We start from the raw sequence: 24,497 nt of genomic DNA, 5'->3' as shown, positions 1-24,497 counted from the left end.
GCCTACCTCTTGGGAGCAGTGTCTCTGAGCAGAGAGGTTTTCTCTTGGGCTTGAAGTCCTCAGAAAGTCTGCTGAATAAGACATAATTCTCAACTTTTTTAGGTGCATTTTTTTAGTTGACATCCCCCAGGGGTTGGTTTCATTTCATATATGAAAGAGATTTTAAAGTCAACTTGACTCTGAATATTTATATTTTTAGCAGAATCATTTATATACTGAGTCTATAAAAAGCTCTTTAATGTTATTAAAGCAAATTGAAAGAGATCCAGGAGTATACAGAGGTAAATTTGCCCTGAAAAACTCTCTGTAAATAAAAGGTTTGTAAATTGATTATTTTTCCATTGTTTCATTGCTTAGAGCCCCTGACATTTTAACTTCATGCCTCTCAACCAGCCCTTTGTTTTCTTCAAGAAGCTAATGATAAAGGAATTCTGATGTGACTAACCACTCTCTAAGCTATTTGACAGAATTGAATTTTCTTTTATCGTGACTGCTAAAAATGAGACAAAATTGTATTCAGTTACTGCACTGTGGTTAGAACTGCTTGTCTCTTGGCCCAAAGCTTTGCACAAGTGCAGAAGTATAGGAGTATGTTATGAAGAAGACTTGTGAAGTGATTTGGTAGAGATCAACAGGAATAAAGACTAAGTTCTGCTTGTGAACATAATAAGCTAAGTATCTTTTGTATTTCTTATGAGCACAGGCAAAGGCCAGGCTGAATCCCTGATGGATGTAAAAGAAGCAGACATAGATTGAAAAGCAGGGAGAGCTGAATTTTGCATCTGACTCTATACATCATCAATTACCCTTGATCAGCATGACTTCCTCAGAAGTTTCCATGGGAATGACATTCATTAAGCATTTTAACTTCTGAGAATAGTTTGCTCTGTTTCTGAACTATGGAGCTGAATACTGCAGATGAAGAGAGGAAACATTCAGAGGGTGAGAGCAACCTTTCTTTCCCCCCAAATACAAACACTACTGCTTATTTCTCACAATCTCTCAGCCTCCAGAAAAGGGTATGGTCCTTTGACAGTTTTAAGACCTTCAACAGGTTAGCACAACATCACTGTCAGATGTCTCCTCCAGCAGAACGCATACCCACCTGCCAGGTGGTGAGTGGTTCTGTATCTGCATGTTTCCATTTTGTTTTCACAATAAACCTACGAACTAGAAGTTATTATTCTTATATTAAATAGGCTAGTTAAGCTAGATCTTCTTTTCTAACTCACGCATTTCTGTCCAACTCCAAAGTCTTAATACTGCCTTATGCTCCCACTTGAGAGCATTTTACTTCTGTCATGATGCTCTGTGCTACCAAATAACAATTTAGAAATTTCAAAGAACAAACGCAAAATGATATTTATATCTTAAAATCATAAACTGTCCCTATATAATTATGTATTTGTTGAAAGGCCAGTTTTTTCACATAAGCTGTACAAAAAGATGCAACATTCTACATTATTACTCAAAAATTTTATTAAACAACCTCATATTCTAACAAGTTATCATACTAGTGCCCACTGTTGAAAAAATTATTAGATGATTTTTTTTTAAGGCTGAATTTTTTGCTTACTCTTCAGGAAATAATTTTAGGAGAGACTGTTGTTCAAAAACACTCAAACAACGTCATAACTAGTACAGAAATTATATCATCTGGGTTCACCTTTAAGGTGAAATACTTCTTTCTGAAAAAACTGGAAGCAAGTGTAGGCTCACCACTACTGAGTACCCAAGATAAATAAGTACTGTATGTCTTACTTCTTGTACTGTAGATGATAAACCCTTTCATCTCTGAGATTATGTGTACTCAGCAGTGGGCTCAATATATAAAACAAACTTGATATCATGTGTAGGCAGAAATTGGAAACCAAGAAGAAAATTAAGTTACCAGTAAGCCTAAAAATTTCAAATGCTTGTAGCTATAAAATCTCTATTTTTTGTATTAGAGAATTTATGCCCTTCCTGGTGAAAAAAAAATTATGAAAAATACTCTCAAAGTCCTTAGTGCTAAATTTTCACATGAAAAGTCAGAAAATGGAATCACAAAGAGGTTAAATGTTTCATAATATTAAATGATTATTCTCCTTAGACTTGCTTTTTAAGATACTGGTCACTAAAAAGAACAGTTAGAGTGAAACGAGGCATAACAGACCCCCACCCCGATATAACCATGACCGTCTGACAGTGACATAGTTTCAGAGAAAGGGGTAGATGATAAGAACAGGCTGTCAGTTTAAATATCTTGTGAAAGCAGTCCCTAAACGTCAAATGTTTCCTTGAGGTCAATGCACGCTGTGTATTGTCCTACTGCTATACTTCTAGAGATTGAAACTTGGTATAAAGAATGGTAATCCTGAATCCCTATAAAATACTATATCAGGAAAAAAAAAAGGAGAGAGAGAGAGACTTGGTCATCTTTACTGTAATGAAATATGCTATAATATCTTGAAGTCATTTTTTAAACTGAAGTATAGTTGATTTACAGTGTTGTGTGAATTCTGGTATACAGCAAAGTAATTCAGTTATATAGATAAAATATTCTTTTACATTATGGTTTATCTTGGGATATTGAATATAGTTCCCTGTGCTATGCAGTAGGACCTTATTGTTTATCCATTCTATGTATAATAGTTTGTGCCTGCTAACCCCAAACTCCCGTTCCATCCCTCCTCCACCCGCGCCCTACCCCTTGCTGTTGGCAACGGCAAGTCTGTTTCCTATGGCTGTGCGTCTGTTTCACAGATAGGTTCATTTGTGCCATGTCTTAGATTCCCCATATAAGGGATATCATAGTGTATTTTTCTTTTTCTGACCTACTCTCTAGGTCCATCCACGTTGCTGTAAGTGTCGCTATTTCACTCTTTTTTTTGGGGGGGGGGGGGCGGCGCTTAGTAGCATTCCACTGTATGTATGTATCACATCGTCCTTATCCATTCACCTATCAGTGGACATTTATGTTGTTGCCATGTCTTGGCTATTCTAAATAGTGATGCTATGAACATAGGGGTGCATGTATCTTTTTGAACTGTAGTTTTGTTCAGATATATACTCAGAAGTGGGATTGCTGGTTCATATGGTGACTCTCCTTTAAGTTTTCTGAGGAAACTTGATGCTGTTTTCCATAGTGACTTCACCAACTTAAATTCCCACTGTGTAGGAGGGCTCCCTTTTCTCCACACCCTCTCTAGTATTTGTTATTTGTAGACTTTAAAATGATGGCCATTCTGACCACTGTGAGGTGGTACCTCATTGTAGTTTTGATTTGCATTCCTCTAATGATTAGCCAGGAAGCAACAGTTAGAACTGGACATGGAACAACAGACTGGTTCCAAATAGGAAAAGAGTACGTCAAGGCTGTATATTGTCACCCTGCTTATTTAACTTCTATGCAGAGTACATCATGAGAAACGCTGGGCTAGAAGAAGCACAAGCTGGAATCAAGATTGCCGGGAGAAATATCAATAACCTCAGATACGCAGATGACATCACCCTTATGGCAGAAAGTGAAGAGGAACTAAAAAGCCTCTTGAGGAAAGTGAAAGCGGAGAGTGAAAAGTTGGGTTAAAGCTCAACATTCAGAAAACGAAGATCATGGCATCTGGTCCCATCACTTCATGGCAAATAGATGGGGAAACAGTGGAAACAGTGTCAGACTTTATTTTTGGGGGCTCCAAAATCACTGCAGATGGTGATTGCAGCCATGAAATTAAAAGATGCTTACTCCTTGGAAGGAAAGTTATGACCAACCTGCTGCTGCTGCTAAGTTGCTTCAGTTGTGTCCAACTCTGTGCGACCTCATAGACAGCAGCCCACCAGGCTCTCCCGTCCCTGAGATTCTCCAGGCAAGAGCACTGCAGTGGGTTGCCATTTCCTTCTCCAATGCATGAAAGTGAAAAGTGAAAGGGAAGTCACTCAGTCGTGTCCGACTCTTCACGACTCCATGGACTGCAGCCCACCAGGCTCCCCCGCCCCTGGGATTCTCCAGGCAAGAGCATATTAAAAAGCAGAGACATTACTTTGCCAACAAAGGTCCGTCTATTCAAGACTATGGTTTTTCCAGTGGTCATGTATGGATGTGAGAGTTGGACTGTGAAGAAAGCTGAGCGCCGAAGAATTGATCCTTTTGAATTGTGTTGTTGGAGAAGACTCTTGAGAGTCTCTTGGACTGCAAGGAGATCCAACTAGTCCATTCTGAAGGAGATCAGTCCTGGGTGTTCATTGGAAGGACTGATATTGAAGCTGAAACACCAATACTTTGGCTACCTCATGCAAAGAGTTGACTCACGGGAAAAGACTCTGATGCTGGGAGGGATTGGGGGCAGGAGGAGAAGGGGACGACAGAGGATGAGATGGCTGGATGGCATCACCGACTCAATGGACTTGAGTTTGGGTAAATTCTGGGAGTTGGTGATGGACAGGGAGGCCTGGTGTGTTGCGATTCATGGGGTCACAGAGTCAGACACGACTGAGCAACTGAAATGAACTGAACTGAACTGAATGATTACTGATGTTGAGCATCCTTTCATGTGCCTCTTGGTATGTTGTCTTTGGGGAAATGTCTATTTAGGTCTTCTGTCCGTCTATTGATTGGGTTATTTTTGAATGTTATTAAGTTAAATGAGCTGTATATTTTGGAGATTAAGCCCTTGTTGGTAGCATCATTCCTAAGTATTTTCTCCCAAGCTATAGGTCGTCTTTTCATTTTGTTTGTGGTTTCCTTTGCCGCACAAAATCTGGTAAGTTTGATTAGGTCCCATCTGCTTATTTTTGCTCTTATTTCTGTTGCTTTGGGAGACTGACCTAAGAAAACATTGGTATGATTTATGTCACAGTGTGTTTTGCCTATGTTCTAGTCTAGGAGTTTTATGGTCTTGAGTCTTATATTTAAGTCATTAAGGCACTTTGAGTTTATTTTTATATACGGTGTGAGACTGTGTTCCAACTTTATGGGTATACATGTGGCTGTCCAACTTTTCCAACACCACTTTCCGAAGAGACCGTCTTTTCCCCATTGTATATTCTTACCTTATTTATTAAAGATTAATTGACTATAAGTGTGTGGGTTTGCTTTTGGTTTCTCTACTCTGTTCCATTGATCTATATGTTTTTATGCCAATACCACACTGTTTTGATTACTGTAGCTTTGTAGTATTCTCTGAAGTGTGGGATGGTTGTGCCTCCTGCTTTGTTCTTTTTCCTCAGGATTGCTTTTGAAATTCTGGGTCTTTTACAGTTCCATATAAATTGAATTATTTGCTCTAGTTCTCTGAAAAACGTAATGGGTAATTTGATAGGGATTGCACTAAATCTGTAGATTGCCTTGTATAGTATGGTCATTTTGACATTTTAATTCTTCGAATTCAACAACATGGGATATTTTCCCATTTCTTTAAATCATCTTCAGTATCCTTTATTAATGTTTTATAGTTCTCAGAATATAAATCTTTCACTTCCTTGGTCAGGTTTATTGAAGTCATTTTTAATATAAATGGTTAAAAAGCATTTTTCTTAGATTAACTAAAATTTATTCCAGAAAAAAAAATCAACCAGAGCATCCTTCATTCCCCTAATTGAGAGGCTCTCTCATTAACAGCCTATTTTGGGGGAGGGCTAAAGGGTGGGGGAGGAGGGTGGGGGAGGCGTGGCAGTGATGGTGGGGGTCTGGAGCTTCCCACAGGAAGAGTTAACTAACAGTTTCTGCAGTTGAGATTAAAGTCCTCCTCTTCTGGAGCTATGGCAGGTGAAAGAAGCCTGTCACTATCATCCATTACATTTTCTGTGAGATGCAAAATGATTCAACAAACAACAACAGTGCACTTTGTCCCATTATGAAGTTACTATTGTTTGTTATTGACAACCTCAAGCTGAAAAATCAGAGCAGTACAAGGATATTTACTAAAACCAGGGCCATGGGATATGGGATAATCTGAGGTTTAAAACAAAACAAAGCAAAACAGAATACCTATTCCCATGAAGCAAGTACAAAAGTCCAAATCTAGCTCACAACAGTATCTAGTCTCTGGGAGAAGATATGTTGAATGACATCATGGGTGTGGCTTTCTCCTGCTGTGTAACCAGCCCTGGCATAATCCCCAGAACCCAAGATTTAAAAGGCACAAATTCTCCTTTTGCAGCATTTCAGGACCACAGCAGCTTCTGACAACAGCACAGGCATGTGCCCACAGCCCATGGAATGATGTAATCCAGGCTCTCTTGGACTGATGCTGCATCTGGAAAATGGGAAGAAGGGGGTGTAATGACTAACCTCCACTCAGTGTTTTTAGTTGCATACCCGAACACATCTCTCCAACACGGGTGATGTATTCATTTACAAACTGTATACATGTTGTTATACTAATAAATTATGCACATAATAAAACTTCTACAAGTAGAATTTTTAAATACAAATATGTAAAGCAAATTTCTCCTACTTTCTGGCTGTATCTCCATGGATTGTTTTGAATAATCTCCAGAGGGCACACATCTACCCTGTTCCCACTGAGTGGACTGCTGGCCTGGACAGGACAAGTACAGGCTAACCTGTGCTTTCTTTCAAATCTACAAGTCCACTGATTAGCAACTATCCTGATGTCTTTAATTGTTAGGAATAGGATGAGGCAATACTTGAAAAAGATATCACATTTTCTCAAGAACAATATTTCTAGAGGCTGTGTGCAATGGTGAAAAAGAATTTTCCTGGTACCTAAGCTGTTTGTCATATTGTGGAAAACATTCTGCTCAAAACAAAGTTAAAGCCAGTTTGAGAGCAGCCAGTAAAATAGATTTAGGGTTATACAAGATTAATCACCGCAGATGGTGATTGTAGCCATGAAATTAAAAGATGCTTACTCCTTGGAAGGAAAGTTATGACCAACCTAGATAGCATATTCAAAAGCAGAGACGTTACTTTGCTAACAAAGTTCTGTCTAGTCAAGGCTACGGTTTTTCCAGTAATCATGTATGGATGTGAGAGTTGGACTATGAAGAAAGCTGAGCACCAAAGAATTGATGCTTTTGAATTGTGGTGTTGGAGAAGACTCTTGAGAGTCCCTTGGACTGCAAGGAAATCCAACCAGTCCACTCTAAAGATCAGTCCTGGGTGTTCTTTGGAAGGAATGATGCTAAAGCTGAAATTCCAGTACTTTGGCCACCTCATGCAAAGTTGACTCATTGGAAAAGACTCTGATGCTGGGAGGGATTGGGAACAGAAGGAGAAGGGGACGACAGAGGATGAGATGGCTAGATGGCATCACCAACTTGATGGACTTGAGTGAACTCCGGGAGTTGGTGGTGGACAGGGAGGCCTGGCGTGCTGCTATTCATGGGGTCGCAAAGAGTCAGACACGACTGAGCGACTGAACTGAACTGAACTGAAGATTTTAATACAAATTGAAAAAAAAAAAAAAACTACTGGATAGGCATGGGACTAACATGTGGAATTCCTCAACTTTTACTTTAAAAGTAATTTTTGGTTAATTATATATGATAGTTTAAAATATATATATTTTGGGTTATATCAAATCAGAGCACTTTCCACAGCATATTCATCTGGATATTTCATAAAATATACACAACAAAATAGCAGATTGGTATATACATATAGTCATGAAATAACATTTATATTACTTAAACAGTTAGGTCAAATAATAAGATAAATATTTTAAAACAATGGGTGTTTTATTTATAAACTAAAGAACATTTTGTTTTCTCCTGGGCTCATTCCAGTTCCACCTTCTGTAGTCTTAGCTGTGTTTCAAAGTCCCCCTCTAATTTTATTTCCTTCTCTATTACTTTGAAATCTGTCCTCACTATAGTCAGAACTAGTCACTTCCCTCTAGTCCACATGTTGTATGTTGTTGCATTTGGAATCATCAGCCTGAAAAATAATATCAGCTATTTTGCCCCAGATCACAGTTTGTAGATGACAGATCAAAGAAGAGCTCAAGTCTGACTGACTGCAGAGTCCAAACCCTTCTGCAGACAGCATGTTATGAAGTATTGTCACTACACTGGGATCCCTTAAGGCCTGGCGTGGTAGCATTGTAGCATCAAACCATCTGACCACTAATGTATCATTAACCATCTATTGTGTTTTGGGAAGAGTCAAAGAAGAACAAAAATTTTAGACATAGAATATAATATAAGCCCATTCTCTCAAGTGATAAATTTCTCTTATTTTCAGTATCTCTCCACCTAAATTGTATTGTTTCCTAATATTTTTCTCTAGAATAGTACACTATTGTAATCCCTGACTTTTACTCCATATTCCTTTCCATATTTTTTCCTTAAAAAAACTGACAAAAATATATTTTAAAGAACAATATAATTTTCAAGTGCCAATGCAATGACTTTTAAAACTATACATTAAATATGTATATAATGTGAATATGTATACTCAAAGTAGCTCTTTTTGCATTTATCATTTCAAATTACCAAACATTTGTGATTCCTCATTTTGTATATGGTACTATGCTAGAAGCTGCAAGACCATGCCAGGCCTTTGTGGACCCAAATCTAGTCATTGTATTTCATAAATACTAGATGTTAGTATTTGAAAAAAGAACATCTCTTTTAGGGAGATATAATTTGACCCACAAGTTTCCAACAGAAATGTGTTTAAGAGAGAGTAGAGTTTATTTACGTGATTATTTTTATTATTATCACTTTCCCCTACTGACTGTAATGTGTATTAAACACTTTGACTCCTCTTTAGCAGGAGCTGAAAGACTACAGCCTACATGTGAATTACACCCAATCACCTGTTTTGATAAGACTCATCAACTGAAAATAGATTTTTAAAAGATACTAAACAAATCAAAAGAAGAATATTTTATAACATGTGAAATGTATATAAAAGCCCAAGATAGGTGCCCATAAATATTGTTCTATCAGATCATAATCACTCATTTATTTATCTTCCATGGCTACTTTTGTGCGGCAATGACAGAGTTGAGTAAATACCACAGAGACTGCAGGCCCAGAAAACCTTAAATATTTACTGTCTATCTCTTTACAGAAAAAGTTTGCCAACCTCTGACTGACAGTGATGAAAGGGAAAAGGGGAGGAATATAAAATTATAGATATGAATGCACAGAGAAGTCTCCAGTGAGTACATGAATTTATATTTAAAAGACTTTTGAAAAAATATGAAAAGAAATATGAGGGAAAGATTCAGAAGAAGGAAGGAATAATTTTGAGAAGCAGCAAGAAATATATGAAAATGTCAGTGAGGCTAAAAGCCCAGAAGATTCTGAAGCTTGTGAAAACTATTAACAGCAAGAAAAATGACTCTTATAAGTAAAGGAAACAAGAATGGTGTGTAAGAATGCCACTGGGGTGAATGGTACAATGCTACTGAATAGAGAAAGTTAAGTCGATTACTTAACTCTCTAACTGTTAACTCCTTAAGTATGTTTCTGTCTTTTCTATGAAGATTCATCATCACTTGTAAAGAATAAAATTAGTGGTAATAAGAAGAAATGGAAATTAACACAGTAAAATTGTGAAAAATACTCATCTGCTCTTGTTTATTTTCAGGCTTGGGTGAACAATAATCTCAGGATATCAAAGGATATAATCTCAGTCCACCAGGAAGTTCTTGGTAATCTTTAGGAGTTTGGAGAGAATTGAAAAGGTGCTTAAAATATAGGATTAAAAAAAAAAGAGAGAGAGAGAGAGAGAGAGACTGAAAACTATGGGATCAAGAGCTTGCTATGACTCCCAGTAAAACTCTAGAATAAATTGTTGAGTCTTTAAGAACTGAGGAAGGAAAACTGGGATTAGGAAGATAAAAGATTTATTAAGAAAATCTCACCAGAAAAACCTCATATCAGTTTTAGATAGGATTATAATATATACGGAGGAGGTAATGGAACCCCACTCCAGTATTCTTGCCTGGAAAATCCCATGGACAGAAGAGCCTTGTAGGCTGCAGTCCATAGGGTCACTAAGAGTAGGACACGACTGAATGACTTCACTTTCACTTTTCACTTTCATGCATCGGAGAAGGAAGTGGCAACCCACTCCAGTGTTCTTGCCTGGAGAATCCCAGGGACGGGGGAGCCTGATGGGCTGCCGTCTATGGGGTCGCACAGAGTCGGACACGACTGAAGTGACTTAGCAGCAGCAGCAGCAGCATAATATATAGAGTCCTTTGACAGGTTCTCTCCAAATATCATTTGTAGATTTAGAAGGGATGATGTTTGCAGTTATTAAGAGGTATCATCAGTGCACTTATGTGGATTTATAATTAAAGTACTTGATTAATGATATTCTTCGATGTGCTGATTAAGGAAATTAATGAATTTCTCATTAATTCAGCATTCATTCATTCATTAATTCTCCAGGATTTATATTATTATCTTATTTCTTTCTCTTTTTTACCAATGAATTGGTCAAGGGTATTGCTGCACAACGCTTAAATTTGCAGAAACTCAGTAACTGCAAGGAATAGCTAGAATGTCTCATGGTAAAGACAAGATGCAAATAAGATCTTCAGTGCATGCATGCTAAGTCGCTTCAGTCGTGTCTGACTCTTTGCAACCCCATGGACTGTAGCCCACCAGGGTCCTCTGTCCATGAGATTTTCCAGGCAAGAATAGTGGAGTGGGTTGCCATGCCCATCTCCAAGATCTTCAGAACCTAAAGCAAATCTTATAATTAAATGCCAAACAAAACAAAGCAAAACATGTACAACAAAACCAAAAACAAACAAGTAAAACAAAATTGTGGTTCTGAAAACCAGTTGCACATTAGAGTTAGAGGTTTTTATTTAATTGGTTTTGGGTACAGGCTGAGTATTTTTAAGAGGCATTTCAGTTGATTCTAAGTTCAGTCAGAGCTGAGAATCATTTGGAATACACTAATTGTGAAAGATAAGGAGGGAGTGACAAGTGGAATAACCACAGTCCAGTACAAGGTATGGAAATGTTTAGAGGATTCTGTGAACTGTAAAATCAATGAAGCGATGGTGAGATGGGACAACCAAAGAAGCTAAAATGACCATTAATTATAAATATTGAATCGAATTAGGAAATAGTAAAAGTAACTCCCATTTTTCAGGCAATTACTCTTGTATCAGGCACAGTAAAAAGATGCACTTTAATGCACTTTAAATGCATTATACAGTCATCCTCAATTTGCAGTGGAGAAAACTGAAGTTTAGTGAGGTTAAGTAACTTATCTAAATCACCCAGCTAGCATCTAGTGTGGCAAGGGCTTAATGAATGCTATATGGTAGTAAACTGAGGAGTGCGTGGAGAGATTAATTGTATCAGGAATTTATTAGAAAGGGAAATCTAAGTGATATTTTAATGAAGAACTGGTGTTGAAGTGAATATAGATGATGAATATAGAAAAATAGAAAATTTAAATATTTTCCCAAGATTTTCCATCCAAGAGCTGGGAATATTTGTAGGACCTATGAGAAGAAGTGCTGTGGTAGGCAAGAGGGCTCATTTTTTGGAGAAAAATCATTTTGGCTTTTAATAATAGTTATTATTTATAAAGTAGCTGTGCCAAGCATTTTACATTCATCTCATACAACCCTAGGTACTATTAGCATTATTCTATTTTAAAGGAGTTGTCCAGATGATGGATTCAGTGCTATATTCGGGATTTGAACCTAGGTCTTTGTGAGTCAGGGCCTACACTCTGAATCAACTGGCTGTATGTATAACATATTGAATGTAATGTAACTGTGCAATATCTAAGCAGAAATGTGCCAGAACCATTGGAAATATGGGAGTAGAACACAGACAAAATAATTGATTATATGTTCAGAAAACTAATAGCTTATAAATAGATCTATTTATTTTTAACTATTTAATTGAACTACAGTTGATTTAGAATGTGTTCATTTCTTCTGTACAGCAAAGTAATTCAATAATACATATATGTATATAGATTCTTTTCATATTCTTTTCCATCATGATTTGTCACAGGATATTGAATATAGTTGGGTTTCCAGGTGGCACTAGTGGCAGAGGATTTGCCTGCCAATGCAGGAGATGAGGATTTGATCCCTTGGTCAGGAGGATCCCCTAGAGTAGGAAATGGCAACCTGCACCAATATTCTTGCCTGAAAAATTCCATGGACAGAGGAGACTGGTAGGCTACAGTCCACAGGGTTGCAAAGAATCATACACAACTGGGCAACTAACCACACACATTGAATATAGCTCACTGTGCTTACAGTAGGATGTTGTTTATTCCCTCTCTATATAATAGCTTACATCTGCTAACCTCAATCTCCCAATCCATCCCTCCCCCGCCTCTCTCCCCCTCGACAACCACGTTTGTTCTCTATATGTCTGTGAGTCTGTTTTCTGTTTTGTTCCTGTTCATTTGTGTCATATTTCAGATTCCACATTAAATGATATCATGTGGTATTTGTCTTTACTTTCAGTAAAGGAAAGGTATGTCTTTTACTTCACTAGGTCCATCCATGTTGCTGCAAATGGCATTATTTCATTCTTTTTATGGCTGAGTAATATTCCATTGTATATACATCTTCTTTATCCATTCATCTGTCAACGGTATTTAGGTTATTGCTTGTGTCTTTGGCTATTGTTAACAGTGCTGCTATGAACACAGGAGTGCCTGTATCTTTTTGAGTTATAGTTTTTTCTATGTATATGCCCAGCAGTGGGATTGCTGGATGATATGCCAACTCTTGTGACTTTCCTTGTGGCTCAGCTGGTAAAGAATCCTCCTACAATGTGGGAGACCTGGGTTTGATCCCTAGGTTGGGAAGATCCCCTGGAGAAGGGAAAGGCTACCCACTCCAGTATTCTGGCCTGGAGAATTCTGTGGACTGTATAGTCCATGGGGCCGCAAAGAGTCAGACACAAATGAGCAACTTTCACACACACGGCAACTCTATAGTTACTCTTTTTTATATTTTTTAAAATTTTAATTGGAGGCTAATTACTTTACAATATTGTGGTAGGAACTTCGATAATGTTTCCATATAGTGGCTTCACCAATTTACATTCCTACCAACAGTGTAGGAGGGTTCCCTTTTTTCTACACCCTCTGGAGCATTTGTTATCTGTAGACATTTTAATGATGCCTGTTCTGACTGTTGTGAGGTGATACCTCATTGTAATTTCGATTTGCATTTCTCTAATAATTAGCAGTGTTGAGCATCTTTTCTTTTGCCTATTGGCAACCTGTAGGTCTTCTTTGGAAAAGTATCTATGTAGATCTCCTATCCATTTTTCGACTGGGTAGTTTTTGTTGTTGAACTCTATGACCTGTTTGTATATTTTGGAAATTAAGCCCTTATCAGTTGTACCATTTGCAAATATTTTCTCCCAATCTATAGGGTGCCTTTTCATTTTGTTTATGGTTTCCTTTGCTGTACAATAGTTTGTAAGTTTGATTAGGTTTCATTTGTTTATTTTTGTTTCTACTTCTGTTGCCTTGGGAGACTATACTAAGTAATTTTAAGTGAAGCATTAGCACATAAACATCTTTGTCATAAATATAGTATATAAAATGTATAAAACTATAGGTAGTATCTATCCATCATTTATAATATATATATGAAATATATACTCTTTTTATACAATTCCTTGCTGCTCCTTTGGAGGAAAAATCTCTTGCTTTTTGTCATGATAATACTGTTATTTTTCTTATGCCTCAAGTCAAACAAAAGAAGACTAAAGTTACTTTGACTCTTGTATTCTAAATATGTTTGTTTTTAAATAACTTGGCTTCTGTTTTTATCATTATTTTTGCATCTTTACTGAGATGTAATTGACATTTGATAAACATACATTTAAAGTGCATGCTTTGATGAGTTCTGACATATCTATACACATGTGAAATCATTACTGCAATTAAAAAACATTTTCATCAATACCAAGACTGTCCTGGAACCCTTAATAATCTGTCCCTGTCTCCACACTCATTCCTAGGCAACCACTGATCTGCTCTGTGTCCCTACAGATAGGTTTTCAATTTCTAAAATTATGTAAAAATAGACTCAGATTATGTATGTTTTTTTCTCTGACTTATTTCACTCAGAATGATGATTCAGAGACTCATCCATGGGTGTGTATTAATGTTTTGCTCCTCTTTATCTCTATGATGTATTCCACTGTAAGGATACATCACAATGCGCTTATCTGTTCTCTTGTTGACAAATATTTGGGTAGTTTCCAGTCTAGCATGACAAATAAATCTGGTAAGACAAAATCATGTTCTTGTCTTTGTGTAGACATATGCTTTCATTTCTTTTGGGTAGACACCCAGGAGTGGAATACCTGAGTTATATGTAGATTACTTTAGCTTTTAAGAAACTGCCAAACTGTTCTATACCAGCAGTGCATGAGTTCCTGTTCTGCTGTATCCTCACCAACACTTGGTAAGATCACTCTTTTTGATTTTAACTATTCTAATAAACATGTAGTGATGTCTCATGTAGCTTTATCTTTCCCTGATACTAATGATATGGAGCATCTTTTCATTTATTTGTCATCCTGTAGCTTCTTCAGTGAAGTGTCTTTCAAATCTTTTTCCTATTTTTAAGCATAGATTTCTGTCTTCTTATTATGGAGTTATATGAGTTCTAAATACAAGTCCTTTGTCAAATAAATGTTCTGCAAATATTTTTTCCTGTGTTAAGCTTTGGTTATACTGTTAAAAGTAATAGTTTGCCTCAATCAATAAACATTTTCTTCTAAACCACTTCTAGGTTGCACCATATCTTAAATGTTAATAACTACATCCATTATAACAAAGCTCTCACACTTACAAATTGATGAAAAATTTTATTGAATTCTCCATGAAGTACAAAGAGAGTTTACTTGGTCACATAGAAAAGTCTGTATTTTCCAAAATGATAAGAGCAAAAAATATATTTTATGATTGGCATTTTTTCTAGAAGGTTATATTTTTACCATTTTATCTGATAGTATAAGTAATAATAATGGACTAATTTCATTGTATAAATATTCATTGCTGAGAGAATCTCAGTACCACTTCATTAAATTCGTTTTCACTAAAATTAATAATTTTCTCCTGCCTCAATTTTATTTTTTCTGATTTTTTTCCAATTCCTGATTCTGTGGGTTCATGATTTCTCTTTAGTCTTTCACACCTTTTTCCCCTCCTCAAATTAAAACTTTCACTTGGTAGTAAGCAGATTATCTTTTAAAGTAACAGGACAAGTCATCGTCAGCAAACATCTGTATTTATAGCAAAATGCAGCATTTGCTGAATTCTAGCCCCTTCTTCTGCATCCTTCTGCCAAAACTGATAACCAGCTTTACATTTATAAAGTTCTATTTTTAGTTGTCTGAAAATCCTTTATAAGTTCATATCAGAAAATGTTATAATTTTAAAATGCCAGATGGTGGTCAATATTACTATAAAAGTCAAAAGTGAAAAAGAAATGGAAGATACTCCAAGTGAAGAAACTTTGTGACTTAATCTTTGTGATTTTATCTAATGATATAAACATATTTCTATCTCTAAAAGAGTAATTCCTTCACAGAATGACAATTAAATTTGATCTAGAGTGCCACTAAAAATTAAGAACTTCTATCAGTTATATAGAAGACAGTAGATTATAGGAAAAACTCTAGTTGTTGGAGTGTTTTCAATCAAATGGAAATAAATCTTAAGTGTTGTATAGCATTTACTTCCTTTTGCATCTAAGCTGAATTCAGTACTGACAAATGATCTGTAATAGGAAGTATTTTGTCTCTGTTCATTTGTGTGCAAAGCTGTCTATGCTAAGTCGCTTCAGTCGTGTCCGACTCTGTGCGAACCCATAGATGGCAGCCCACCAGGCTCTGCCGTCCCTGGGATTCTCCAGGCAAGAACACTGGAGTGGGTTGCCATTTCCTTCTCCAATGCATGAAAGTGAAAAGTAAAAGTGAAGTCGCCCAGTTGTGTCCGACCCTTAGTGACCCCATGCTGCTGCTAAGTCACTTCAGTCGTGTCCGACTCTGTGCGACCCCATAGACGGCAGCCCACCAGGCTTCCCCGTCCCTGGGATTCTCCAGGCAAGAACACTGGAGTGGGTTGCCGTTTCCTTCTCCAATGCATGAAAGTGAAAAGTGAAAGGGAAATCGCTCAGTCGTGTCTGACCCTTAGCATGGACTGCAGCCTACCAGGCTCCTCCATCCATGGGATTTTCCAGGCAAGAGTACTGGAGTGGGGTGCCACTGCCTTCTCCGGTACTGAAACACAAATCAGAACTGCCCTTTACCCCCCTTATTAACAGATCAGCTTTGACATTCAACAATTATATTTCAAAAATTAATAACTAGTTGAAAAAAATTGCTCTATTTTCCTTAGTTCCTTTAACTCAATTTACAGTAAATGTAAGTAAGTACAGAACTCAATTTACAGCAAATGTATGACGTAAGTACAGTTCACATTTACTTGGCATAAGGCTTTACTAAGATAAATGTCAACTAAACTTATTCTCTACCAAGACTCTCTTCTTCCACATCACCAGTTCAGCATTCAGTTCAGAAAAAAAAATAGCAATGGAACAATGATTACCAAAACATGTTTTATGGTACTCTTTCCCTTGAGATGGTAATAGGCAGGACCTTAAGAAATTCTATGCTTGAATATATCAGGTGGCTGCAGACTTTTATTTGTCAGCTTGGGCTACCATAACAAAATTCCATAGAGCTCTCTTTCTAGCTTGCAGGTGACTGCCTTCTTTCTGTGTCTTCATATGGCAGAGAGAGAGGGCACTCAAGCCAACTTATCAATAATTTGGAAGGAGTTGTTTAGTTTGCCCACTGGAGACATGTGCATCCTTGACACACTAAATGGAGGGCACTGGAAGGATAATGGTAACAAAGTCACTTCTATAAGGGGTGACTGCCACCCACTCTTGGTGGGTATCTTTAAAAATAAGAGGGAATGCAGCTGCTTTAATGCAATATCCCTCTCTAGCCTCCATTTCTCTTCTGACCTCCTCAAATAGGTATAGATTAATAAGTGGCCAACCAAAGGATGAATAATCTGAAGCTTTGGGGTACCTATATGAACTTTTTCTCTCTTGTTTTGTTTTCCAATTACTGCTTTCTGATGCACTCTGTCAAATATTTTCCTTCATCTGGAATAACACCTTGGGCAAACCTCAAAGCTTTTCAAGTCCTTCTCTTCATACAGAGAGACTCATTTTCTCTGAGTGGCTTTCTTTTGTTTTCTTGTTTGGGTTTTTCTTTTTCGATTTTTGAGTGGGACGAGGAGGAAAGACTCATCACTCTGTGAACTTAATAACCACATTTCTCCTTGAATCTTCTCTTTCCAAGGTGGTCCTGATATAGACAGGAGGGTGTGTCTGGCACAGTGTAGACTCAATAAATGAGAAACAAGCTAAACTACTGGTTTATATTTGAAGAACCTCCCAACAGCTAGAAAGACCCCATTTGTTTAAAAATCAAATTTCTTGCCTCAGTTTTGCATTGTAACTACTAACCAAAAAGAAAATTCTAAGAAGATAGCCTTATCTAGACTTATTTTCTTTTGCACTTATCATTAATTTAGCATTTACAGATTCTTAAAGCAAAACATTTTCCCACTGTTGAGTGACAAGCTATACTCAGTGATATACAAATCAAACCTCTAAGTGGTCAAGAATACAAAATAAAATTAAGCACTATTGAGTGCCTACTATGAATTTGTCACAGGGTAAGAACATGAATGGAGCAGAAGTGATTTAAAGTTGGTATAAAAATAAATAAATAAATAAAGTTGGTATAAACTCTAAGGAACTTACACTGTAGCTGGAGGCTAGCATATAAACATGATGATTGGTTCAAGATCTTAGAAAGGGAGACAGGGGAGGTGAGAGGCATTCCAGTATAGATGTTTGGAGGCATGGGTTCTGAAGCAACACTACCTGAGTTTTGATCCTGATTGCTCTTCACTGCTATCTCTGTCAAATTTCTTAACCTCTCTGTGTCTCTCATACTTAAAAAGCAGATTCCTATAAGCAGAATTCCTGAGCAATTCCTATATTATAATAGTAGGAGAAAGATCAGAAAGGATTAGGGACAGATGAAGGAAGTCACTGATTGCAAACATTTGGACTTTATTCAGTAGCAGAGACCCAGGGAACTTATAAAATTGGTGTGGAGCACCACAAAAACAAAGTTTCGGCAAACTAAACTGGTTAGGTAGGACGGTTTGGGACAGGGACAAGACAGAGAATATAATAATAATAATAGTCAACTTTTATAAGATGCTTTGCATGACCTTTGCAAGTGCAAAAAAATTAGCTATTATTATGTTCAGACAATGTGCTGAGCACTTTATATGGGATATTTCTATGGACTGAATTCTGCCCCTCCTCTTCAAATCCATATGTTGAAGCCCTAACCTCCAGTATGACAGTATATGGAGATAGGGCATTTAAAGAGGTAATTAAGGTTAAATGAGGATAAAACATGGGGCCCTATGATTCGTGTCCATATGACAAAGAGATAGGAGAATGTAGGTGCATAGAGAAAAGGCTACGTGAGGCCATAGTGAGAAGGTGGCTGTCTACAAGCCAAGGCCTCAGGAGAAACCAACCTTACTGGCTCCCTGACCTTGGACTTACAGCCTCTACAACTGTTGCAAAAATAAATTTCTCTTGTTTAAGTCACCCAATTTTGTTATGGCAATTCTGGCAGACTAAGACAATGGCTCATTTGACCCTTAAACTAGCCCTATGGAGAAACAGTCTGTCCATCATTGTGTCACCATTGAAGAAACAGAGGCTCAGAGAGCTTAAAATGAATTGCCTAAGACAGTTAATAAGTAGCAGTAAACAGAATTTAAATTTAAGCTGTCTTACTACAAATATTATAGTTCAGTTGTAAATTGATAAATGAAAGAATTTATACACATAAAAGGCAGATACATGACTTATTAGATTTATGAGACTTATTAGAGTTCTTAGATTCAGGCTAAAAAAAAAGGGGATTATCACTAAATTATTGAGATTTTAGGCCTTGGGGTTCACACAAGTTAAATGAGTAGCTTGTGTGTGATGTGTGGTATGTGTATAGTTTATATTAAATACTCTGAAAAGGTTGTTTAGAGCAGAAAGGAATTATGGCTTAAGTACTCATGGACCTAGTAATAGCAGACTTGAGTAAAACGAGGGAAGAGATATGGTACTACTGCGGAGGAAAGCAGTATTAAAGAATACAAAATGGTAAACAAGTAATGAGATGACATTTAAATGTGAATGATGAAAACAGATAATGTTTCATCTACTTTGTTATTGCCTATGTCTGTCTTTTCTAAGACACTAAATTAACATTTGGTGATATAGGAAAGAACGGTAGAGAAATGTTGAGATTTAACACTCGGTAGAAGTCAGTAAATTTTTTTTCTCCCAACAGGAGCAATAACAGATTGAGACAGAATTTTCCTCGTCTCCTAACTAGGCTTTCTCTCTCTTCTTACTTAGGAAGGCCTTTTAGCTAGCTTCAATTCGAATGAAGGCGATAAAAACTTGGCCACCTTCACACGTGATTTGGTATCTGATACCCGATTGCTGTCTGTGTGTTTTAAGCAACAATGAAATAGCTGCCGGATTGTCAATTCCACAAATGCTGCACACAGAGGGTAACCGTTTAGTAATTCTAAACAAAAGGAGTAAGCCCCGAATACAATCATCGGTCATGGTCGCTGGTTTTATTACGCCCTTCTAGCTTTAGGGGTCTGGTTCTTCAATGCACGTTGAGAGACCCAGCAGAAGCACTGGTTGCTTTCTGAGAATGAGGGAACTATCCCATTCCTGGATTAGTGTTAGAAGTCGCTACTAGGCCTCTGCCAAGAACATCAATTCAGCCGCAATGCGCCTGCCCAGACCGCAGCAGCCTAGCTCTGCATACACCCCATAACACCAAAAACAGCTGTACGAGAAAATTCGAACCTGCAGCAGCAACCTCGCCCGCCGCGCTCCAAAGGTTTTAGCCAGCGCGGCTGCCTTGCCAGACTACAAATCCCAGCATTCACTCCTCACACGGGAGCCAATAAGGAAGCTACAAATTTCTTCAGCCAATCATACCCTAACCCAGTATAACATGCCGACTGAATTATGGGGTTTGTGGTTTTCACGTGGCAACATTACACCATCGTGTTTAAGGCGATGTAGGCCCCGCGTCCGATTCCAAACGAAAGCTCCTTCTAATAATTATTCCGTTGGTGCCCCAGGCTAACCTGTTAATTAGTTTTATTCCCAGGCCTTGTGCGCCTTCAAAATCGTAAACTTTTTTTCTTACTGTCGTACAGGAAACAAGATTTTTCGGATGAAGGCATCCTCATCCTACTGGCCACCCGGTCCTTTAACCGTCGCTTTTAAATCTCGCGAGATCAGCTCCTTTGGGAGTAGGCAGGCCTCTGAAGGGCGGATCACGTGTAGATTGACATGGGCCTCAGCCAACAGGATTGCCCTTCATCTGGCGTCTCCACAGCGTGCGTGGGGAGACCTCCGTGAACCCTGACCTTAGCTTTCCGTAGCGTCCCGCGTCTACCGTGCCCGCCCCCGGAGCGAAGGAGGCGGGTTTTGGCCTCTTGCCCTAGGGAACGAGTGCGGAGGGAGTGGAAGTGTCCAACTCTTCGGAGAGGCCCTGCTGTACTCCACGCTGCTCATGAGCCCGTTCTCCGGCGAGCAGCGCCGTCGTTAGGCCGGCCCCTTAGCCTCTGCTTCCCCCGGGACAGGCCCACGCCTTGCCGGGGAGGGGGCAGCCTGTCGAGGCCCCTCCCTAGTCAGCGTCTGCGTCGCGCTGCGACCCTGGAAGCGGGAGCTGCCGCGAGCGAGAGGAGGAGCCCCAGCGGCGGCGGGCAGCAGCACCAGCAACGCCGGCGGGCGGGATTGAGGCCGTCAACATGGCGAGCGCCTCGTACCACATCTCCAATTTGCTGGAAAAAATGACGTCCAGCGACAAGGACTTCAGGTGAGGCCGAAATCCGACCCTCAGTCAGCCTCGGCGGGCGTCCCCCATCCGCGGCCCTGGCCCTCACACAGGCCTTGCCCCACCCCTTTGGCCTTAACTGGTTCCTCGGCTTTCCTGACGCCTCCAGGCCACCCTCCGCTCCCCGATCCCAGCAGGCCCCTTTCCTCGCCCACCTTCTAGCCCCCTCCCCCCGTTATTTCCTCTAGGCCGTTGCCCATCTCGGTCATAGGCCCCTTCTGCGTCCCCCACCGCATGCTCTACCCTCCCAGGACGTGACTTCGCGTCCCAGGTAGCGTGAAGGGGCGAGATCACGCACCGCTGTGGGCAAGGGAGTCACTCTAGGCTTGGAGACGTGGAGGCCAGGCCTACCCGCCGGCCTGCCCGAGGCGCTAGGCCTCCCTGCTCGTGGGGCCCGAGCTGCTGCTGCTGCTGCCCACGCGGGGTCCCAGCTGCGTCTCCTTTCCCGCAGATGTGAGCAGGCCTAGGTGCATTCTGCTTGAACGATTTGCTTTTCCTCCCAAGTCTTCGGGGTTGTGTTATAAACTTTTTCTTTGGATTATCTCTTTAGTGAAGGTGGTAAGAAGGTGGAGGGGGAACTGGGATGGTGGAAACTTGACTCCTAGAGTTTTCCCGCCAGCATCTCTTGTCATTTTTCCTTGGCAGGTAAAAACCCAAGCAGGAACTCAGGGTTTCAGTCTTATTTCCTTTTATTCAAAATTACTGCCAGAAAGTTGAATTGCTGAACCTTAAACAAAAAAGTACAGGGAACAAATGGATCTTACTGAAAGGAGTTTTCTAATATGGGGGCGGTGAATATGAAGGTTTGTTATACAGTTCTGTTCCTGGAGGCTTGTGCTGTTGGTTCCAGACCTTGGTCACATGCATATTGAAGAATTGTTATATTTTCACAGATTATCTTGGTTTTTTCCTCTTTTCTGTTTTGCACAGTAGTAATTGCTACATTCCTTGCTTCCCGCCTTCTATTCTATCACGAATTAAATAAGCTCCCGATCTGAAGCGGGTTTTTATGTTTTTTGATACTTGTTTTGTTTTCTAGTGGTTGTATTTTAAAGGGAAGAACAAATAGTCTTCAATTTGAATTTTGGTCGGAGGGTTTTTTCTTTTGTATGAACAGAACGTTTTAAAACCTGAAAACACACCCAAACCTTAGGTCCTGGGGGAACACTTTTCTGTTTGTTAAAGAATCATGAAAAATGTAATAATCGTGTTGCTAGTTAAATTGGTGTGCTGGTATATTAAGAGAGCCAATGAAATACATTTTGGTTCTGTGGCTTCAAAGCCAAGAATGATTTTCAAAAAGTTTTGCTACCTAGGGAGTTTTTAAGTATTGCATTCAAAACTTTTAAAATTAGTTTGCTCATAATAAATATTTTAGTGTTTTGGAAAGAGACGATTATTTGGGGTATTTTTAGGTTTGTGAGTTTTAGTGTGAAAATAAAAATTATTGGGGGAAATAAAAGTTGTTTGTTCCTTAAAGGATTAGAATGTTGTTTCCCTTTGGAGCTTTGCTTGCTTTCAGTGCAAGCCATTGAAAATACAGAAATCAAGTCGTGATAATACTGCATATGTGATATTGACCAAAGCCTGCTTACATTTTTTGTAAAAGAAAGTAATACATATATGCTTGAGGGTTTTTTACAAATTATGTGGAAGAGTAATACTCAGTGTGGAACTTGATAAGGGTTATCTACCAGTTTGGGCTTGAATAAATCAAAACATTGCTTGGAGGATTACTTAATCTCCTAAAAATGATATCTTTCTAATAGTTGGTGAATATTATAGAAGATATGCCTAGGAACAGTAAGTGCCTTTCAGTAATTTGTCATAAAGCTATTCTTAATAACTATATTTTTAAGACCTGTAATACGCTCACACCCTTTAGTAATAGACAAGACTTTGAAACCAAAGCACTATGTATGTTAAATAACTGACATGTAAGAGATTAATTAAAACAGCATTTGCGGTCAAGTACAAGATTTTTCTGTATTTGAATAGATGTGTTCTATTTTAAAATGTTGCTCTCTAATTTCTCTTTAGAAATTTATATACTTGTTTATTTTGCTGGAAATACCACAGTTGTAGTCACATTTTTAAAAATACCTAATGCTAGAAGGATCTTGAGGACAAGATTAATTAGCATTATAGAAGATCTTAACATATGCAGGCTACTTTACCTTGTGCCAAGGGGAAAAGAAAACAGTACATCCAAAAGGAAAAAAAAATCATTTTCCTCATGGTGGAATCCAAAGAGAATATGACTACTAGTCACAAATACAGGTTCTCGTCCTGTAGGATTCTTTGTTGTAAACTATCTGATATCTTGGGCAGGCTACTTTGAGATTAAATTTTTGCTTTTGAGAAACTTGAATATGGATGATTACAAAAGGTCCCTTACAGGCCCAGATTTTCAGGTCTCTGAATAACAACATAGTTTTTTAATGTGAAGGGGGCAAATAAATGGATGCAGGCTTCTAAATTTTAGAATCTTTATTTTGTTGTTGTTGTAGGACTTAAATTATAGGCTCAGATTCATTGGGAGAGAAAACCAAAACCTAGTGTCCTTTTTCTTTCATGTTTTAGCATTCTGTATTCTTTGAAGATGGGATGGTAAGGCTTAGTGCTTGGTGATTATGTAGATAAGAGAAGAAAACTTTAATATGCACAAACAAAGCAAATGCTTCGCTTATAAATATTAATCCGGAATATTCAGTGGGTTGAGGTAACGAATGATATTCTGCTTTTATTTTCATGTATTTCACCACCAACTGAATTAAAGTATTCCAGGGAATCAAAAGCTAAACAAAATTTTTACCATTGTTTTATCTCTCTGTACGTAATAGTTAATATTTACTGTGGACTTTATACACTTATCCTTACAACTTTAATAAAGTGGATACAAGCAGTCTCTTACAGTTGAGGAAACTTATATCTGGCAGTAAGTGCTTGCCCAAGGTCAGTTTGACAGCAGCAGATCTAGGATTTCCAGATACCCTCAGGGCATAAACTCTCAACTACCATACTCTACTTCACCAAGGTTTTTACCAGGGGACATTAAGAACAAGACCTTAAATTTCAGTTCTAAGTTAGGCTTATGGAATATTTTGTGCTAAAAGACACTTTAAATTCCCTAAGAGGGACTCCAAAAAGTTGAAGATTAGTGCTTGCCTTCAGTATTACCTGCATGCTTGTTGAATGGTTAAGACATTTGTGAAAAGATAAGGAACCCAGGGCTATATGTAGCTTTCAGGCCTTCGTGGCAGAGAACATGAAAGCAAGGAGATTGACCTGCAAGGTGTGATCTGAGCTAGGTCTTGAAGTTCTAGTTAGAGAAAATGAGTACAGGTGTGAGAGCACTCTATACAAAACACCACTCAGGGAGAGAGTATAACTAATCTTGTTAGACACGGCAGGGACCTTGTCTTATTGAACTGAATCCTCCACTTAATTTAGGGCCTTGGTCCTGGGAGTTCTCAATAGATAACTTGTTTTAGTTGAATTGGATTTTAATTCCAGAGTTAAGAAAAAAACATAAGGATTGGGAA

The 24,497-nt window shown here is 38.4% G+C and overlaps 1 protein-coding gene and 1 long non-coding RNA gene across 4 annotated transcripts in view; one reads left to right on the top strand and one right to left on the bottom strand.

Annotated features, from left to right (window-relative positions):
* The window catches only part of LOC132659450 (uncharacterized), an 87,604-nt gene extending 67,260 nt beyond the window's left edge, over positions 1-20,344 (bottom strand). For all 3 annotated transcript variants that reach the window (XR_009599938.1, XR_009599940.1, XR_009599939.1), the window contains exon 1: positions 20,198-20,344. This is a non-coding gene — a long non-coding RNA (uncharacterized LOC132659450). The remainder of the gene's footprint in view (positions 1-20,197) is intronic.
* Positions 20,345-20,548: 204 nt separating this feature from the next.
* Positions 20,549-24,497, top strand: part of CAND1 (cullin associated and neddylation dissociated 1) — a 44,147-nt gene continuing 40,198 nt past the window's right edge. Inside the window, exon 1 of the mRNA XM_004006488.6 lies at positions 20,549-20,934. Within this exon, the coding sequence (XP_004006537.1) occupies positions 20,867-20,934 (68 nt within the window). The 5' untranslated portion in view covers positions 20,549-20,866. The remainder of the gene's footprint in view (positions 20,935-24,497) is intronic.

Source organism: Ovis aries, chromosome 3 (genome assembly GCF_016772045.2).
Source record: "Ovis aries strain OAR_USU_Benz2616 breed Rambouillet chromosome 3, ARS-UI_Ramb_v3.0, whole genome shotgun sequence".
In the NCBI taxonomy this organism is placed as follows: Eukaryota; Metazoa; Chordata; class Mammalia; order Artiodactyla; family Bovidae; genus Ovis; species Ovis aries.
Note: the sequence above shows the minus strand (reverse complement) of the source record. Positions and strands in the feature narration are given on the sequence as shown.